This window comes from Heterodontus francisci, chromosome 19 (genome assembly GCF_036365525.1).
Source record: "Heterodontus francisci isolate sHetFra1 chromosome 19, sHetFra1.hap1, whole genome shotgun sequence".
Taxonomy (NCBI): Eukaryota; Metazoa; Chordata; class Chondrichthyes; order Heterodontiformes; family Heterodontidae; genus Heterodontus; species Heterodontus francisci.
In genome coordinates, this window is record NC_090389.1 from 62,071,779 (window position 1) to 62,092,119 (window position 20,341).

At 41.8% G+C, this 20,341-nt stretch overlaps 1 protein-coding gene across 4 annotated transcripts in view; it reads left to right on the forward strand.

The window, feature by feature from the left end:
* The window catches only part of phf2 (PHD finger protein 2), a 128,006-nt gene that overhangs the window by 22,191 nt on the left and 85,474 nt on the right, over nucleotides 1-20,341 (forward strand). For all 4 annotated transcript variants that reach the window (XM_068051766.1, XM_068051768.1, XM_068051767.1 and 1 more), the window contains exon 2: nucleotides 20,254-20,339. In XM_068051766.1, coding sequence (XP_067907867.1) covers nucleotides 20,254-20,339 — 86 coding nt within the window. The remainder of the gene's footprint in view (nucleotides 1-20,253; nucleotides 20,340-20,341) is intronic.

Sequence of the window (20,341 nt, forward strand, 5' to 3'; positions counted from 1 at the left end):
GAATGTTAATTATTTCTCAGTATGAATATATAAAGCAGCAGAGCCCATTTTAATGTAGTGCAGGAGCTGAATCTGAGAGTTTCTTTTGGGACCAGACCGATAAGGCAATAGACCTTATCTGTAAAATCGCTAATAAATCAACATCTAAATCGACAGGCAAACTTTCCATGTTCATGTTTTGCACGTAAAGAACACTCAATTGCTCCTTACACTGCCTGAGTAAGGATTTATATTGTGTATGTTTCCACTTCCCTATATAATGCTTTATCACATTTTGAAGCACTTGATACAGTTGAGAAACAATTGCCTCAACATATTTAGGTTCAATGTAAGAGTAGAATAGGGCAAACTCTTAGAATTCATAACTTGAGGTATAATTAGTAAGGATTTAGAAATGGATGGGCGAACGAAAGACTGAAAGCATGGATTTGTTAAAGGCAAATAGTTTTGACAAATTTAATACAGTTTTTGAAAAAGCATCGTCTGACTTAATTGGTATTGCTTGTTTGCTGTAACGTCCTCCTCTCACAATGATTGCCTGCATAAGAACAGCAGAAACAGTCGCAGCAGCAGAGGAACTTGAAATACCCTGAAGCCTGACAGGGGTAGCAGCTGACAAACAAACACCAAATACAAAAAACATCTATTATAAGATACTGGTTGCATTAGCTGTACCTGAACTGCTTGGTTGGGTTATTGTCATGTGTGTTACTTAGAAGTACATATCAACGAGGTGCAAACTACTTTCTGAAGACCTGTTTCTACTAGAAATAGCTGGTGCACCTAGCTCACTGTAAGCGGTGACTTTGTGATTGACAGCAGTGGTAATGGAAATTGATGATTGCTGTTTGTCTGATTTAAATGATTGCCCAATTTAAACAGGGATGATTTAAGTGTTGGGGAGTATTTTGCAATCAGTTATTTTACTATCATTTCCTTTTTTTCAAACGTCTACAATTATATATAAAAAAAAAACTTTCCTCATATAGAATTTCATCCCAATTTTCAGTTGCTTGCTTAATTAGAAGTTCTGTGTAACTCTACAATGACACATTTCCATTATTTGATTTAATGCTGTTGTTAGAAAACGACACAGCACTTAAAGTTCCATGGCCCATACTACAGGACAGGTAATATAATATCAAATCAAAGTTTATTATTTAAAAAATGAAGAATTTGTGATTTTAAGATGGAGACCAAATTACATCTGCATGCTCTGGTCTGATTATCCTCTGCCCTCTAACCCAGCTTCATCTGAAGACTACACTTGGTGACTTTCCACTTGCAACTCCTTGAGCAATTGAAAATCTTATGCCATACATCTGTGCTTTTTTTTGTATTTCCACTATAAATTCCTATATCTATATTTATAAAGGAAACTTTGTATATAATACCACCATGAAGGGTTGAAGAGTTATGGAGAATGGGCAGGAAAGTGGAGTTGAGGCCGAGATGAGATCGGCCATGATCGTATTGAATGGCGGCGCAGGCTTGAGGGGCTGAATTGCCTACTCCTGCTCCTAGTTCTTATGTTCTTATGAAGTGCTGGTGACGCAGTGCCATCACTGGTGGGATGGTATAATTACAGCATGACTTGCTAACAGAGGCAATTTCCATTGTAAATGTGGGCAATAGGAATTTATTGTAGAAATATAAAAATAACGACAATGTATGAATTTACAATGAGGACTGAATTGCACTTTTGTGCCCTGGTCACATTACCTCCCACCCTCTAACCCCTCTTTACCTGTAAACTGGACTTGTCTTGAATCCCCGTGTGCAGTTATGGGAGGTTGACCAATAATTACTTGGATACGCACTTGATGTGTCGTAACCTGCAGGATTATGGATCAATCACTGAAAAGTGGGATTAAGCTGGATAGCTCTTTTTTAGCTGGCACAGACATGATGGGTTGAATGACCTCCTTCTGTGCCGTATATTATTAAAAGTCATGCAAAAGCCCTCACTTCCGATTGACGCACTTTTTGTGTAACGATTAGACACTTAGTAACGTCTGGCTAATGCCATTGTAATGTTTAGTAATGCCTGCTTATGTTACTTTTAATGGGTAATGGTGTAGCAGCTGTTGATATCACTTTGAAACACTAGGTGGTATTCCTACTTATTTATATCTCCCAGCTGCCCCCTCTACAAATTCAGAGGGTGATCCAAATGCTTCCAAGAAGGTGGTGAGCTGTCATCTTGAATTGCTGCAGTCCTTGGGGTGTAGGTACACCCACAGTGCTGTTAGGAAGGGAGTTCCAGGATTTTGACCCAGCCACAATGAAGGAATGGCAATATAGTTCCAAGTCATGATGGTGTGTGGCTTGGAGGGGAACTTGCAGTTGGTGGTGTTCCCATGCATCTGCTGCCCTTGTCCTTCTAGATGGTAGAGGTCACAGGTTTGGAAGGTGCTGTCCAAGGAGCTTTGGTGCTTTGCGACAGTGCATCTTGTTGATGGTACACATTGCTGCCACAGTGCATCGGTGGTGGAGGGAGTGAATGTTGAAGGTGGTGGATGGAGTGCCAATCAATCAGGCTGCTTTGTCCTGGATGGGGATGAGCTTCTTGAGTGTTGCTGGAGCTGCTCTCATCCAGGTAAATGGAGAGTATTCCATCACACTCCTGACTTGTGCCTTGTAGATGGTGGACAGACTTTGGGGAGTCAGGAGGTGAGTTACTTGCCACAGGATTCCTAGCTTCTGACCTGCTGTTGTAGCCACAGTACTTATGTGGCTGGTCAAGTTCAGTTTCTGGTCAATGGTAATCCCCAGGATGTGAATTTTGGGGGATTCATCAATGGTAATGCCATTGAACATCAAGGGGAGATAGTTGGACTCTGTCTTGTTTGAGATGGTCATTGCCTGGCATTTGTGTGGCATGAATGTTACTTGCCAATTATCAGCCCAAGCCTGCATGCGCCCAGCTCTTGCTGCATCTGGACACAGGCTGCTTCAGTACCTGAGCAGTTGAGAATGATGCTAAACATTGTGCAATCATCAGCGAACATCCCCACTTCTGACCATATGATGGAGGGAAGGTCATTGATGAAGCAGCTGAAGACACTACCCTGAGGAACTCGTGCAGTGATGTCTTGGGACTGAGATGATTGACCTCCAACCACCACAACCATCTTCCCTTGTGTTAGGTATGACTCCAACCAGCGGAGAGTTTCCCCCCGATTCCCATTGACTCCAGTTTTGTTAGGGCTCCTTGATGCCATACTCGGTCAAAAACTGCCTTGATGTCAAGGGCAGTTACTCTCACCTCACCTCTAGAGTTCAGCTCTTTTGTCCATGTTTGGGCCAAGACTGTAATGAGGTCAGGAGCTGAGTGGCCCTGGCGGAACCCAAACTGAACGTCAGCAAGCAGGTTATTGCTGAGTAAGTGCCACTTGACAGCACTGTCGATGACACCTTCCATCACTTTGCTGATGGTCAAGAATAGACTGATGGGGCAGTAATTGGCCGGATTGGATTTACCCTGCTTTTTGTGTATATCACATACCTGGACAATTTTCCACATTGTCGGATAGATGCCAGTGTTGTAGCTGTACTGTAACAGCTTGGCTAGGAGCACAGCCAGTTCTGGAGCACAAGTCTTCAGTAGTATTGCTGGAATGTTGTCAGGGCCCGTAGCCTTTGCAATATCCAGTGCCTTCAGCATTTCTTGATATCACGTGGAGTGATTCAAATAGGCTGAAGACTGGCATCTGTGATGGCTGGAGATCTCAGGAGAAATGACACAGAATCACTGAGGGACAGAATAGGTCAGAGCAAAATCAAGGGAAACAGATGATTCAGTAGCCATAGAAATATGGACAAATAGAGATATGGCAGTGACAGATCACAGCTGGCAAACAAATGTCAGTTGAGAAAGACATAGCAACAGGTCAGCAGCACAAACACCAGTGAGGACAGAAATCCTACATCAAAGGAAAAATAATTTGCTTAAAAATAACATACAGTGAAAGAAATCAGTTGCACAGAAGCAGAAAAACAACACTGGTGAGAAATAACATTGGATCAACAGTCATTGACTATCCAGATAGAAAGAAAGGCACAAATCTAGAAAGGTACAGATTGCTGTAGAGAGATACACAACTAAACACATCTTTGGGAAGTACAGGCAAAGAGATGCATCAGCTGAGAGATTGGAGCATGACAGAAACAGAAAGATCAGAGGCACAGAATAAGAGACAGGCAGAAATCACAAGGGGACTTGACCAACTGTGGAAGAGATCTACTACTTGGTTATAATAAGTAGATATTATGACAAATGTCAAGGTAAAGGTGAGCCACTTACTTTGATGTATCTTAAAATATAGTTCACCTGCGATGATTGCATAGCTCTGTGGAGAGCGGCATGGACTCGATGGGCCGAATGGCCTCCTACTGTGCCGTAAATGATTCTATGACATTGAGAGCTGTTGTGATAATTCCACATACTTTTATTTTTCTTCAAGATGTTTGTGGATTTCTCTTCGATTACATGTGAAGAATATTAAAGAGTACAGATAATATCATCTGGAAGTTGTAAAGTTATACAAATTATTTCACCAAGGAGCCATGCACCATTTTATTTTAATATACTTAAAAGCTATTTGAAATTGGAAGTCCATCTTTATATAAAGCAGGAAATCCATGCATTTCTACGATTAACTGGATAGGCATATTATTTGTCTGTCTGCTTCTTCAGTCTTTTTGAAAGTGGACGGGGAATATACCTAGTGAGAAAATGCCAGATATAAATAGGTAAGCTGCTTAACAGCAAGTGAACATACATAGCAACAGATCCGACTCAGTTAATCCAATCAGTACAATGTGTCCTCATTTAGTAATACCACAATAATGAAATGCAGCTCCTCCCCATATCACTGGTCATCTTGCTTGACTTAAAGTAACTGTTAACTTTTTGTTCTCCTTCTGAGCCTGGCTAAAGCTTTTCCTTACAATTTTCTGTTTCAAACCCTTGCCTTACTGCCTGTGTCTGTTTTTTTTTAATTCGTTCGTGGGATGTGGGCGTCGCTGGCTAGCATTTATTACCGATCCCTAATTGCCCTTGAGAAGGTGGTCGTGAGCTGCTTTCCTGAACTGCTGCAGTCCTTGGGGTGTAGGTACACCTACAATGCTGTTAGGAAGGGAGTTATAGAGAGAGTCATAGAGTCATACAGCACAGAAACAGGCCCTTCGGCCCTTCGTGTCTGTGCCAGCCATCAAGCACCTAACTATTCTAGTCCCATTTTCCAGCACTTGGCCCGTAGCCTTGTATGCTATGACGTTTCAAGTTCTAGGATTTTGACCAGGTGACAGTGAAGGAACGGCGATATAGTTCCAAGTCAGGATAGTGTGTGGCTTGGAGGGGAACTTGCAGGTGGTGGTGTTCCCATGCATCTGCTGCCCTTGTCCTTCTAGGTGGTAGAGGTCACGGGTTTGGAAGGTGCTGTCGAAGGATTCTTGGTGAGTTGCTGCAGTGCATCTTGTAGATGGTACATACTGCTGCCAATGTGGTGGAGGGAGTAAATGTTGAAGGTGGTGGATGGGGTACCAATCGAGTGGGCTGCTTTTTTCTGGATGGTGTTGAGCTCCTTGAATATTGTTGGAGCTGCACCCATCCAAGTAAGTAGAGAGTATTCCATCACACCCCTTACTTGTGCCTTGTAGATGGTGGACAGACATTGGGGAGACAGGAGGTGAGTTACTCGCCGCATAATTCCTCGCCTCTGACCTGCTGTTGTGGCCACAGCATTTAAATGGCTGGTTTAGTTCAGTTTCTGGTCAATGGTGACCCCCAGGATGTTGAAAGTGGGGGATTCAGCGATGGTAATGCCATTGAACATCAGGGGGAGATGGTTAGATTCATTCTTGTTTGCGATGGTAATTGCCTGGCACTTTTGTGGTGCTAATGTTACTTGCCACTTATCAGCCCAAACCTGGATATTGTCCAGGTCTTGCTGCATCTGGACACGGGCTGCTTCAGTATCAGGGAGTCGCAAATGATGCTGAACATTGTGCAATCATCAGCGAACATCACCACCTCAGACCTTATGATGGAGGGAAGGTCATTGATGAAGCAGCTGAAGATGGTTAGGCCTAGGACACTACCCTGAGGCACTCTTGCAGTGATGTCTCTGCTTCTATCACCCTATGTTCAGTGGCAGAAGGAAAGGCTTTCCAGAGTATCCTGTCTAGCGTCTAGGATGAGAGGCTTCCCAAGACAATGGATGAAAGATGTGGGGAGACGAGTTAAATGAATTGTTTATTATTCACTGTCTTTGGGGAAGCAACATCATAACTTAGTTTATTATTGTAACCAATCACTCTTTGTTTCAGTGCCTTCCTTTATAAACTTGTGTGAATGTAGCTCCATTTCCCAAATCTTTTCTGTGGAAAAATCATTAACAAATCTCAAAGTAGTAACGTTCTCCATATATCTGTGGGTGTGTCCCGTTCTGTCATGTGGACGTGCATGTCCCTCTCTCAGTAGTAAGCATTATACATGAAAAGGATTTGATCAAGTTCTGTGCAGTTCCTAATTGGTGTAGTTACAGTACAAAACAGTCTGAATTTTGCAGTTAGCAGGTTAAACTAAATATTATAGGAAATAAGATTTTGATGTAGCAAGGAGGGTTCAGCAGCAGATGGGCCGCTCTTTCAGAAGGATCAACTAGATTGTTCTCGACCAGGTCCATTTTAATTTGGTGTCCAGTGAAGAACTCAGAGGGTATATTTTGCTTTTTATCTGATAAAGTAGATGACAATATATTCACTAAAATTAGCCAAGGAAATGCTTCCCCATTTTTTTGTAGATTCATGATTGCATCATACTAGGTCCAACATTATCATCACACAATTTAAATATGCAAGCTCTTGCTGCTGAATAAACTTATTATTTAATTCTGCAGCAACTGAATGAATACCCTCTTTCCACAGTAATGTAAATGTTCATACCTGCAAAATGACACACTTTGTATCTTCTTTTGAATGTGTATGCAGTTGGGAGTGGCACACCATTCTGTATTCACAAAACAAAGTGCAACTCCCATTGGAAGGAATGGGAAACAGACACAGTGGAACTTTCAGGAATAGTCTCAGGGATGATGTGATGCCAGCATTATTTTTCTCAATGGTATGTGTTGAATTTGATCATGTTTAACTCTTCCTTTGGAAGTTGGCACATACTTTGTGTATTAATAATATATAGTAATGCATGTTTCTTGCCATATTGTTCCAGCATCACACATTGAATACCTAAAATAATGCAACAGCCCAACATTGTAGCTATCCTGACTGACCCTATACAGCCACATGAAATTCGACCAAAATTGAAACTCTGTCACTCTAAATCATATCTTTTCATCTGCCAATTATTTTCTCAGTGACTAATTTCTGATGTTCAAAATAAAATTTGTAATATGTTAGAAATGAAAAGTTATGTATTTCACAACAATGCGATTACGCTTTCCTGTAGATTTTTTATGATCTTTGGATATATTCACTAACATTTCTATTTGGAGGCACCAGTCTGTGTTCAGTAATCTTCTCACAGTTATGACTTTGCCAGCTGAAAGGAGTTCCCAACTAAACCTATGATTGCAGGTCCTAGAATGCCACAGTCTGAGTCTGGCAAAATATCCCAATATGCATCTGTATGATTCAGTTCAACTGCCATGCTGTAACAGGATAATTACAGGATGGCATTGTTTCTGTTTTGTAATGCATTCTAAGTGTTTGTGCCAGCTGCATTTCATTTATTTATGCTTCTCTTAGAACTGCAAAACAAACAGCAAAAGAAAATGATTAATATAATTTCTGGAACAACTCTACCGTTATTCAGATTCGGAACGAGTTTATGAATTAAAAATCTTAAATTTAACTGTTTATTTAAACAGAACATTTTATTAACATGCAGTGCTGTTGCAGAGCTATTTAGTAAATTCTCTGCTTTTTAACCATTGCAAAATAAAAACCCATACCTTAAGCACATGGACAAGAATGGTGAAGCACCCCCTCCATGTCACATACAGAGATTGAGTTATTTACTGTTCCATATTATGTAAGGGGAGCAAGTTTATATGTTTATCTAATTGCAGTGGGTAAGGAAGAAGTTATTTAATTTCCTGCAACTGATCAAAAATCATTAGTGCAATGTCTTTGAGGGGTTTTCTTAAAACTTTCCAGATTCTTTTATTGGAAATGTGCATTTCTCACCCATTTTCTTACCCCAGCAGTGAAACCTCTGGTACTGTTATGACTGAGGTGGGAGGAGTGCACTGTTTGTTCTAGTCCCACTTCTCCACAGGTCACACCGTATTATTTTTAAGTTCCCACTTATCAACACGGTCAATCATATACTCTACTTGTCCCAGAATAGAACACATTAACCAGGTTTCTTTAATGAACAACAGTTTGTTATAAAACAAGTCTTAACCAGAAATAAATTAAAACATAAACACACAGATTTAAATTTTAAAGTTCCCTTTTTACCTTAGTCCCTTCACAGTCACACACACACATATACACCAGTTAACTGAAAAAATAAAAGAGATTTTTATAAATTCAGAGCTCTGTTACAGACAAAAAACCTTTTGGGCAGATTACTTACTTGTTTTAGAGGAAAACGGCAGATGAGATATGTTGTCCCAAAACTGACATACAGTCTAACTTCTGAGTACACGTAGACGGGTCACAGATCTTTTAGAACAGTTCTTCTTGAGCGGTATTGAAAAGTAATTTAGCAGACTTTCTTCAAAGACAGGAAATGAGATGAACTGACAGAATGGACTTCTCCGGGTCCTTGAGAAATACTGGAAAGTGAACTGGGTTGTGGTCTTCTCTCCTTTTTGCACTTCTTCAGACTTGACTTTGTCAGTTGCTCACTCCAGAAGGTAAAAACACACACTGACCCACAACCAAAACGCTTGTGAGTTTTCTGCCGTGCCGGGTTTACTCTTCTGCTACTGGGCTTGTCCAATCAAGGGACACTTGACACTTCTCTGCCCTTGTTACCAGGGTTTCCGTTCTATCTTTAACTTGAGTCATGTGACAACCAGTAACATTGTTGCCAATCTGGTTCCTTCACTGCCCCCTTGATGGCTTTTTTTAAAAGTTTAATTATAAATTCCTTTAAAAAATATTTTAACAAGAACAATCACTTTCATAACAGTACAGGAAACTTGCGTGCCTCATTTAAGTCCCACCAGTCAACTTCCACCTATTCCAGGCAGGAAGCTGGCAGAAAACTTTGTTGTCTGGCGGCTGCCTGCCGGCTTTTGGGCTGTCTTGCAGGGAGTTCGGATCACTCCTGCTCTTCCTGGCCCCGCAAGGAAACTTCAAAAAAGAAAACTTAACTTTTTGTTCTTCTTTTGGCTTTGATTCTCTTCGTCACTGGGTTGGCCTGGCGTGAAGCTCACTGAAGCTTCCCACTCAGGCCACCTTGTAAAAATTGCACCCAGCCCCTGATAACATCATCAGGACCCAACATGCATATGTTAAAAAGTAGCCTGCTTGACTGGCACTCCATCCACCACCTGCAACATTCACTCCCTCCACCACAGATGCACAGTTGCAACAGTGTACACCATCTGCAAGATGCATGCAGCAACTCACAAAGGTTCCTTTGACAGCACTTTCAAAACTTGCGACCTCTACCACCTAAGATCAAGGGCAGCAGATGCATGGGAATGCCACCACCTTCAAGTTCCCCTCCAAGCCACAAACCATCCTGACTTGGAACTATATCGCCATTCCTTCACTGTCGCTGGGTCAAGATCCTGGAACCCCATTCCTATTAGTGTGTACCTACCCCAAGGACTGCAGCGGTTCAAGAAGGCAGCTCACCACCACCTTCTGAAAGGCATTTAGGGATGGGAAACACATGCTGGGCTAGCCAGCGATGCCCACATCCCATGAACAAATTAAAAAAAAAATACTGGCTTTGGGCAGTTGGCCTTGCCACCTGTTCAGGAGAGCAGAGTGAAATACAAACCTGTTAACTCTGGCAGCCTCTTGTGCGGGGTATGGGTGGGTAAGTAACTTTGAGGGTTTTCACTGTCCACCCACTCAGTTTCAGTCAGGTGAGTAGGGTTAAAATGGACCCCCGTGTGTCATCTTGGACAGCTTCTAGCACAGAAGATTGTGCATTCAAGCTAGGATAACACTGAATGTAGTACTTGAGGAAGTGCTACCTTGTTGGGGGTGCCATCCTTTCAATGGGGCATTAGCCTGAAGTCTTTCTGTTCTGGTGGTTCGAGAATATTGAATTTCCTGTAGTACCAGCCTGCTTTGGCTGATATTCATAATTAGTCCCACTAGAAAGAAAATAAAGTCAACTGGTCATTCATCTCATTGCTATTCATGGACAAGGTTAGTGCAGAAATGATGGCTATATTTGCCTGCATCAGTTACTGTATTCCCAAATGTAATTCATGAAAGTGCTCTGAACTATGAAAAATCACTATACAAATTGAAGTACTGCATTATTCAAAATATATGCTCGATCAGAGAGGCAAACTCAAATGAAAATTACTGCAAACTTTCCTTGGGTTTTTCCTTTAAGGGTTACAGTATAATAACCTTTTGGTTCAATATTTACACTCGAAGCAGCTAGTTCTCATGTCAGGATTGTCACAAACTTGTTTTTTTTTCTTTGGATTAAAAATTGTGTGGTTCTTTGATTTTAAAAAAGTATACCTTTTAAGGGAGAGAACTTTCTGGAGACACAGTATACCAGCTGCATTTTTGGTTACCCTGAGCAACAGCAGTCGAGAGAGAGGTCACATGGGATGATGGGGCCATTTGATTGTGTGTGGAGCTGGTAGGGACTGGTCTGAACTAGTTAGTTCTGAGAGACTTTTCCAGTGAGGCGATCTGAAGAAAGGAGCTGTTTTATTCTCTCTCAAGAAAAACTCTACAAAACTACAAACCACGTTAATTCCCTGAGTAAGGAAGAAAAGCTTTTCTTTTTCAACAAATTATTTGTATTGCTGTGCTCATCATCGAAAGAACTGTTTAATGCTACTGCAACTGAACTGTTTGAATGCCTATTAAGAACAGAGTATTTTCATCAAATCCGGATGAAGACTTCGAGTGAACTTTGATTATCTTCACATCAGAAGACCTCATTCACCGGGAATGTAAAAGGCAAAAAAACTTAGTAATGTATTTTATTCTTGAGAGACAGCTAATTTTAAAAAACTCTACCTTTAAAACTGGACCACTGTTATTTTTGAATGGATGTGCGTGAATGTGGAGTTTGATTAAATTAAGAAGTTATAAGGTCTTTAGACATAGGTTTATCCTAATAAGATTTAGTTTTTTAATAAATAGTTAAATTGTTGTCTAAAGATACCTGGTTTGGTCTGCTTCATTCTGGGGATCTTAGAGTGTTTAATTTGGCTGTTTTTCCAATTTGGTGAAAGCTTAATAATATGCTGCGACCTGTGGACTGACAGGACTGAATTAACAGTGCGTTGCTCCCGCCGCAGTCATACCAGGATAAGTAGTAGAAGAGACGCTGTTCAAACCAGCCATGGGCCTCTGCGGAGATCAAGTAGCATTGTGACAAACTGCTAGGGATGTCCACTATGGACTCCATCCAGCCCATGAGTCCAGATAGCTGACTTCTAACTGTGTTTATATTCATTATTCACTGGCAGTGACCCATGAAGACAAAATACTTCGGTGCTGTCAGAGGTGATGTGCAAGATATACTTAAAACAAAAAAAACTGTATTTTACCCATTTTAAATTTCTGGTGCAAAGGCGATGGGACCGGACAACATTCCAGCTGGACTGCTGATGACTTGTGTTCCAGAACCAGCCGCGCCTCTAGCCAAACTACAACTCTAACATCTACTCGACAAAGTAGAAAATTGCCCAGATATGTCCTGTCTACCAAAACAGGACAAAACCAATTATCGCACCCTCAGCCTGCTCAATCTTCAGCAAAGTGATGGAAGGTGTCGTTGCAGCGTTATCAAACAGTATTTAATTGCCAATAACCTGCATGCCAATGTGAAGTTTGGGTTCTGCCAGGGCCACTCAGCACCAAACCTCATTTATAGCCTTGGTCCAACCATGGACAAAAGAGCTGAATTCCAGAGGTGAAATGCGATGACTGTCCTTGACATCAAAGAGGCATTTGACCCAGTGTGGCATCAAGAAATGCTAGTAAAATTGAAGTCACTGGGAATTGGAGAAAATTCTCCACTCTCTGGAGTCATGTGTAGCTTAAAGGAAGATGGTTGTGGATATTGGACGTCATTCATCTTAACCCCAGGATATCACTGCAGGAGTGAAATAGGCCCAACCATCTTCAGCTGCTTCATCAATGACCTTTCCTCCATCGTAAGGCAGAAGTGGGGATGTTCAGTGATAATTGCAGAGTGTTCAGTTTCATTCGCAACTCCTCAGATAATGAAACCGTCCATGTCCGAATGCAGCATGACCTGGACAATATTCAGGCTTCGTCTGATAACTGGCAAGTAGCATTCATGCCACACACATGCCAAGAAATATTCATCCCCAACAAGAGAGGATCTAACCATGTCCCCATGACATTTAACAGAATTACCATCGCTGAATTCCCAGCAACAACATGCTGGGTTCACCATTAATCAGAAATTTAACAGGACTAACTACATAAATACAAGAGCAGGTCAAATGCTCGGTAATCATGTAACAAGTTGCTCACCTCCTGACTCCCCAAAACTTTCCTTTCTATCTACAAGGCTAAAGTCAGGAATGTGATGGAATACTCTCCACTTGCCTGGATGAGTGCAGCTCCAACTTAATGAAGAAGCTTGACTCTATCCAGTACAATGCAGCCCACTTGATTGGGACCCCATCCACCACCTCATTAACTCCCTTCACCACCGGTGCACCATGGCTGCAGTGTCTACCATCTACAAGATGCACTGCAACAAGTCACCAAGGCTTCTACGAGACAAGGGCAGCAGGTGCATGGGGACACCAACACTTCCAGGTTTCCCGCCACGTCACACACCATCCTGACTTAGAACTATATTACTGCTCATTCATTGTCGCTGGGTCAAAATCCTGGAACTCAGTACCAACAGCACTGTGGGAATACCTACACCACATGAACTGCTACGGTTGAGGAGGCAGCTGATCACTACCTTCTCAAGGTTAATTATAGATGGGCAATGAATGCTGGCCTTACCAGAGATGCTCACGTCCCATGAATAAGTAAAAGAAAACTTAAGTTTACCTATTTTTAATTTCTGCTGCGAAGCTGCTTGGATGTTAAAAGCATTGCAATTGCAAATTTTGAAAGTGAGCCTGGAATCAAAGTAGAGTATATTTGTTTCCTCTAAGCACCTGAAGCCTCACTTTTATGTGGGCCACATTCATTTTTTGGTGCTTTGAGCACTAGAGCATTCAACCACCTGCAGGCTGTTTTTGCTGTGTTACAACCTCAGTATTCTTCTTGATAAGCAGAAGTATTATTGCAGCTTTTTGTTCTATGGTTTGGGGGCTTGAATTCTCCCCCAATGCTCCTTGTCCCAACCATTACCCCTCCTTTCTTTCATTTCTGCCTGACTGTGGCCTCCAGGTCTTGACCTTCTGAAGCTCTCTACCTTCCAGCTCTCCCAAGACATTTTCCAGGTCCAAGCTTGCATCCATGATGTCAATGGGTCACAAGCTTTGTTGTAGGCTGCCTTCAGGTTCTGGCACTGAGGGTCAGAGAGGGGATGGTAATGCACCCCTCTCATCCAGCAGTGAGAGTCAGATATGGAATGGTAACACACCCCTCCTACCCAGCACTGAGAGTTAGATACAGGATAGTAACACACCGAGCTTTCCCCTAGGCCCTGGTCCTGGACCATACCCCATGTTGCTTTCAGGTCCTCCTGAGTTATCAGGTCTCAAGTTTTCCCTTAGGCTACCTCCAGGTCTGGCACTTTCCCCCAGTCCTTTTGCAGGTCCTGAGATCGCCCCTCAACTTAGGCATTTAAAGATGAAAAAAAACATAAATTATAAGGTTACGTAAATGTTTGTAAGCAAGACAAGCAGCTATTTGTGCTTTTCCATTTAGTACCGTGGAAATTGCATGAAATGAGGGTGTCAGAAGTAGTTTTTTTTCTGCGGGCACATAGCCTGAATCTTTCCTTATATGTACAGTATACGTATTTCTAAAATTGCCATTGCATATTGGACATACCTGACTTGGATGAGACAGAATGAGGCAATGTTGCTATTTACTGAAAAAAAGTCAGTTTTCTGAAAGGAAGTAATCATGCCTGTTTAATTAGAATCCTCATTGGGGCCCATATCTAAAGCATTAATTCATTCATTGATGTCATCTTCTTCCTAGTAGGTTGACTGCCATGGATCTCCACCTCTGTCCTTGCACATTCTGCATAGGTCAACTGCATCCCATCTATTATATCTGTCATCCATTTTCTTCTTTGCTTCCCTCTGCTATGTTTTTCGTCGATCTTTCCTTCCAATAGTTGTCTCTGTTGTTACGACCGAGGTGGGAGGAGTGCACTGTCTTTTCTAGTTCCACTTCTCCACAAGTCACATCCATTTAAATGTTTACTTGGTTACCGCGGTATACAGCCAATCATATACTCTATTTCTTATCCCAGAATAAAATAGGCAACAAACTTATCAGTTTATTATAAAACAAGACTTAACCAGTAACGAAGTAAAGCATTAGCACACTGATTAAAGTATGAATGTTCCCTATTTAAAAATTCCCCAATTACTCTCACACACTGGTAAAATACAGAAATTTACTCTGCAGAGGCCTGTTACAAAAAAAGACAAAAAAAAACTATTTCCGCCAAATACTTGCTAATTCTTGACGATAAAAGAAAGAAGATATGGAAAGAAGACAGTTGTCCCTTTTTTGGGCTGGCATCGGGTATACGGAGATGGGTCACTCGGATCGTTTCAGAAGCAGTCCGTTCTGGAGATGTTGAGAATTATTCTAGTAGGCTTTCTAGGAGAAATGTGGCATCAAGATTTTTACACCAACACACACTTGAATTGCAGGATTTTGTTTCAGCTGCTGAGGAGCTGTACAGCACCAGGGTTTTTTTTTCCACACTGGATCTTGGCAGGATTTCTTCAAAAAGGTAGAGAAGGAGGTGAGCTGGGTGGTTTCTTTATCCTTGGCAGGAAAACACCAACTGTCTTCAAACAGTTCATACCACAACTAAAAAGAAAAATGTTCAAACCCCAAACAGTTGGTCGACCTCCTGACCTCCATAAATCTTGACATGTGGCTTCTCTGTCACCATTTTTTTCCCATGTCACCAAGGGCTCTGCTGTTTTCTGAGCCCAACTCACGGGGGGCCTCCATCACAGATGGCTTTCAAACAACATCTTGTCCTGTCGGTGAACTTGGTAAATAAAAAAATTCACGGAATGTTTTTAGTTTTAATACAAGTCCTCAAAAAAAAAATTTTTTTGAATAATGGAAACACTTTCGTAACAGGGTCTACTTTCTGCTGTAACGATATGACCCAAAGTACTGTATCTTTCTCTCTTTGATGTTAAGCACTAATTTCCTCTCCAGTCATTTCCAGCAATTCCTCATTAGTCTTTCTGTCTGTGTAGGATATGCAGAACATCCTCTGATATGTCCACATCTCGAATGCATTCAGCTTATCAGTAGTCTCTTTGTTTGTTGTCCGTGTCTCTGAGGCATATAACATAGATGACAAAATGTAGCACCTCAGCATTCTTTTTCTAAGATTCAAGGTCAGTTTCTTGGATGTTAACAAGTCCTTCGTTCTGACAAAGCTGGTCTTGGCTATCTCAATTCTCCTTCAGATCTCACAATCAGATCTGCCATCATCTGTGATAACCTGCCCAAGGTATGTAAACCTTTTCACTTGTTCCAGTACATGTCCATTTACTTCAAATTTCACTTCCGGGCTTAGGGGCTGAATTTTACTTTAGGCGGAAGGGGCTTCTTTTACATTGGTGGCGAACCCGCCTCCGCGTAACCCGGGGATCCGACCCACATTTTATGGGTCCTTGGGCTTTAAGTGTCCCAAGGCGGGACTTCCACCTCCTTGAAGGAGGAGGTCCCACCTCAGTGAGCTGCCAGCCATTCAGCAGGCTGGCAGCTGTTAGTCCCAGCAGCGCCACTGGGAGCGGTGACCAGTGCTGGAACTGCAGCACAGTGGACACCATGGAGCCAGGACTTCAGGTAAGTTGGGCTTGCCTCTCCAGAGGGTGATCAGTCATGGCGGTGAGGCAAGGGTAGTCGTTTGGAGGGGCGGGTGGCTCTCAGTCGGGCACCTCCAAAGGCCGGCAGTTATCGCTGGGCGGCCAGTTATGTCCCAAGCATGCCCACTTGCCACGGGTAAAATACCCGTGGAGGTGGGCAAGGGCCGTTAAGTGGCCACTTAAGGGTCTTGATTGGCCTCACGCGGGTGGGCCGTTTCCCCCCCCCCCCCCCCCCCCCCCCCTCCAACCACCACCTGACCGCCGTAAAGTTGGCTGGAGGCGGGAGAGGGGCAGGAAGGCCTCCCGGAGCCTCCTACTCAATTTTACGCCGCTCCCACGCCACCATCCGACCTGCTGGGCAGCGTAAAATTCAGCCCTAGGTCTCTGTTTACCACCATTTTGTTGGTTTTCTTCACATGCATTCTTAATCCATATTCCACTCCTTGCATTCACTTTGTTCGCAATTTCCTGCAGTGCGTCTTCTGACTCTGCCGTCAGTGCGGTATCATCTGCATATCTCAAGTTGTTAATGTTCAACCCACCAATATTACAACCTGGTAGATGTTCTGTTTCTTTGAAGATTGCTTCAGTGTACAGATTGCACAGTTTTGGGGGACATAACACATCCCTGACGAACTCCTCTTTTGCTTGGGAAACTATCTGACAAGTCACTATCAAGTCTTATAAAGCATTAAATAAATATTTCTTACTGTCGTATTGACAACAAATACTTTTACAGGCCAGAACATTTAATCCCAGTGAAATTTTCTGAAGCTTAAGGTTCATATTTTGACCCAAGATTTTCATCAACTTATTAACATAGTGGCCCTCAGGTCTTTATTTTAAGTAGTACTACAGAATTTTACAGCATAGAAGGAAGCCATTCATTCCATCATGCCTGTGATAATTCTCCGAAAGACCTGTCCATTCCCCTTTCTTCATACCTTTGATAATTTTAATTTTTCATGATCTACCTTCCTTTTAGAAGCTATTTGGCTGCTGTTTCCTATAATTTTTTGGTATGATATTCCAATACCTTCTGTGTAAAAGAATTTCTATTAACTTCTTCCTTTATTCTTTTTGGCAAGGATTTTAAATTTCTGTTATTGACTCACCGACCAGTGACAATAGCTTTTCTCTCTTTACCTTTATCAAAACTCTTCATAATTATTAACAGCACTATTAGCTCTCATCTTATTCTTCTCCAATTTCATTAAAAGAGCTCCAATTATTTAGTTTCTCCTAATTGAAATGTTTCATCTTAGTGACTCTCTTTAGGAGCCTCTCCATGTTCTTGACATCCAAAACTGGACACGATATTTTAACTGGCCTAATCATTGATTCTTATATGCTTAGCATGACTTTTGCATTTTTTAATTCTATGCCTCTATAGATCTTACAATACCATCTGTTTTTTTATTTCAGTTTGATCAACTTATCCTACTTTTGAAGATTTGTTATTTGATCTCCAAGCCTGTCTACTTTGCCTCTCCTTTTAAAGTTTTACATTTTTTGTTAACTGATGGAACAGCTAATTGGCGAGTCTGTGAATTTCGCTTTGTTGAAGACATAATTGAATTAATAACTAGAAAAAAGCTTATCTATTTTAATTTCCCATTCAGAAGTTTCAGTTGTTAGTGTAGAATTAGCTTCATGTGTACAAACTTGCAAGATTTGCAGGATCCCATGTTTACTTCTCTGGGCAGAATGGAAGATTTATTTACCAGGACATCTCTTGAAACTTTGAATCTAGCATGGCAGTTCTGGAAGTGCATATCTTCTAGAAATTCTTAATAGCTGAGTTGGAAGGGCTGAGTGATTAAATGCACTGCGTGCTGAAAGAACAGACCAAGAACCTTCAATTCCTCATCTTTAGTTTAGTTTAGAGATACAGCACTGAAACAGGCCCTTCATCCCAACCGAGTCTGTGCCGACCATCAACCACCCATTTATACTAATCCTACACTAATCCCATATTCCTACCACATCCCCACCTGTCCCTATATTTCCCTACCACCTACCTATACTAGGGGCAATTTATAATGGCCAATTAACCTATCAACCTGCAAGTCTTTGGCATGTGGGAGGAAACCGGAGCACCCGGAGGAAACCCACGCAGACACAGGGAGAACTTGCAAACTCCACACAGGCAGTACCCAGAATTGAACCCGGGTCGCTGGAGCTGTGAGGCTGCGGTGCTAACCACTGCGCCACTGTGCCGCCCCTGTGCTGATATCAGTCGCTGTTGGAGCAGTGATGCGAACACTATAGAAGGGAGAGAGAATTATCTATTTTCTCTGTCACTGATCATTGTTCAATAATTCTTAGTTGACATATATGCAGAATTGTGCTTGGTGTGGTTTGCCACAGGATCATGTAATCTACTTGCTGTTTAGACTTTCATATGAAGGCAGGTTCTTGGATCTCCCACCAGTGGAGTTTATCGAGTTTATCTAGTGAGTTGTTGGGCCAGGAAGATAACTGGTTTGATCCCTGGCTAGGGTTTTTTAAAATTCATTTGTGGGATGTGGACGCCGCTGTCTAGGCCTGCATTTACTGTCCATCTCTAATTGCCCTTGAACTGAGTGGCTTGCTAGGCCATTTCAGAGGGCATTTAAGAGTCGACTACCTTGCTGTGGGCCTGGAGTCACATGTAGTCCAGACCAGGTAAGGACAGCACATTTCCTTCCCTTAAGGACATTAGTGAACCAGATGGGTTTTTACAACAATCGACAATGGCATCATGGCCACCATCTGACTAGCTTTTAATTCCAGATTTATTAATTGAATTCAAAGTTCACCATCTGCCGTGCTGGGATTCAAACCCATGTCCCTAGAGCATTAGCCTGGGGCTCTGAATTACTGGTCCTGTGACATTACCACTACGCCATCGCCTCCCCTTGAGAGAGATGATTTTAGTCTGGGCAGCAAACGTTAAAATTGACCTTTGTGCTTCTGGCTTAATGTGCGGGAAATTGTTCAGGGTTCCCACTCCTGATCAATATCCAGCAACTTCTGTTGGAATTATGCATGCGTAAACATTGGGTCGGGGCAGAATTGAGCCAGTTGTGATGTCCTCGATGGGTGAATAGCCTGCTAATATTCATTGCCAATGTGCATGCATGAAAACAGATTCCTGGATGATGCAATAGAGGTCAAATAAGTCAATGTTTCAGCGGGGCTTGGAGAGGCAAGCATTAAAAACGTAAAAAAAAACAGAAAAGCCAGCTGCTTGGATATGTTACTGTGGGAATTTTGTTGCAGAGGGCACTCTGCCTTCAGCAGGGAAGGCGAAATTAGAGAGGGAAAACAAAAAACACCCAGTTTATTTGGATCTGAGATGATATTGCTGTCTGCATCTTAATAGTAGCTACAATTCTGGGCATCTCCGCTCTTCTGAATATTTAGATTAGTAACTATCTCCTGCTAGTCCAAGCAGGCCAAGAATTATTCCTGCTATATATTTTATATTATATTTAATATAATACTGAACTGACAGCATTCATGGCTATTTCAATTCTGCATTCTTATACTTAGTGTATACTATCAAGTAGCAAATTAACAGACAAAACAATATGCACCCTTTCCAGAATGGAGCAAATGAATGGATTGAAAATCAACAAGGCCCAATAAAGGACGGATGATCCGCTCTTTCAGGCTTCTGCCCAGGAGAAAAAGTTGAAATTTATGCCCCCTATCACCTGCCACTTGATTAAACTTTGCATTTACCTTTCTGTGCCATGATCTAGCCAGCTCTGTCCATAGTAGTGAGCATTTTCACCAATCAGTGGGTTGAGATGGAGCATGTTTGTGAATCAAGAATTAAGGAAAAAAAATTCTTCAGATATTTAAGCTTTTCCAGGTATTGATATGAAGCATTTTTTTAAAATCCTGAATCTATTGTTAATCTGCATTAGTTAAAGATATTGCTTATATATAGTTTAAATACTACAAAAAAAGCATTTACTGATAGACAAATAATTGTTTCAGAATAAAGGCAGCTTTTCATAAATGTAACACATCTTTATATTTGGAATGATTACAGCTGTGTTGGCGTGGAAGAGGATGAGGCACCAGATATTGATATCTATCACTGTCCAAACTGTGAGAAAACTCATGGCCAGTCTACAAGT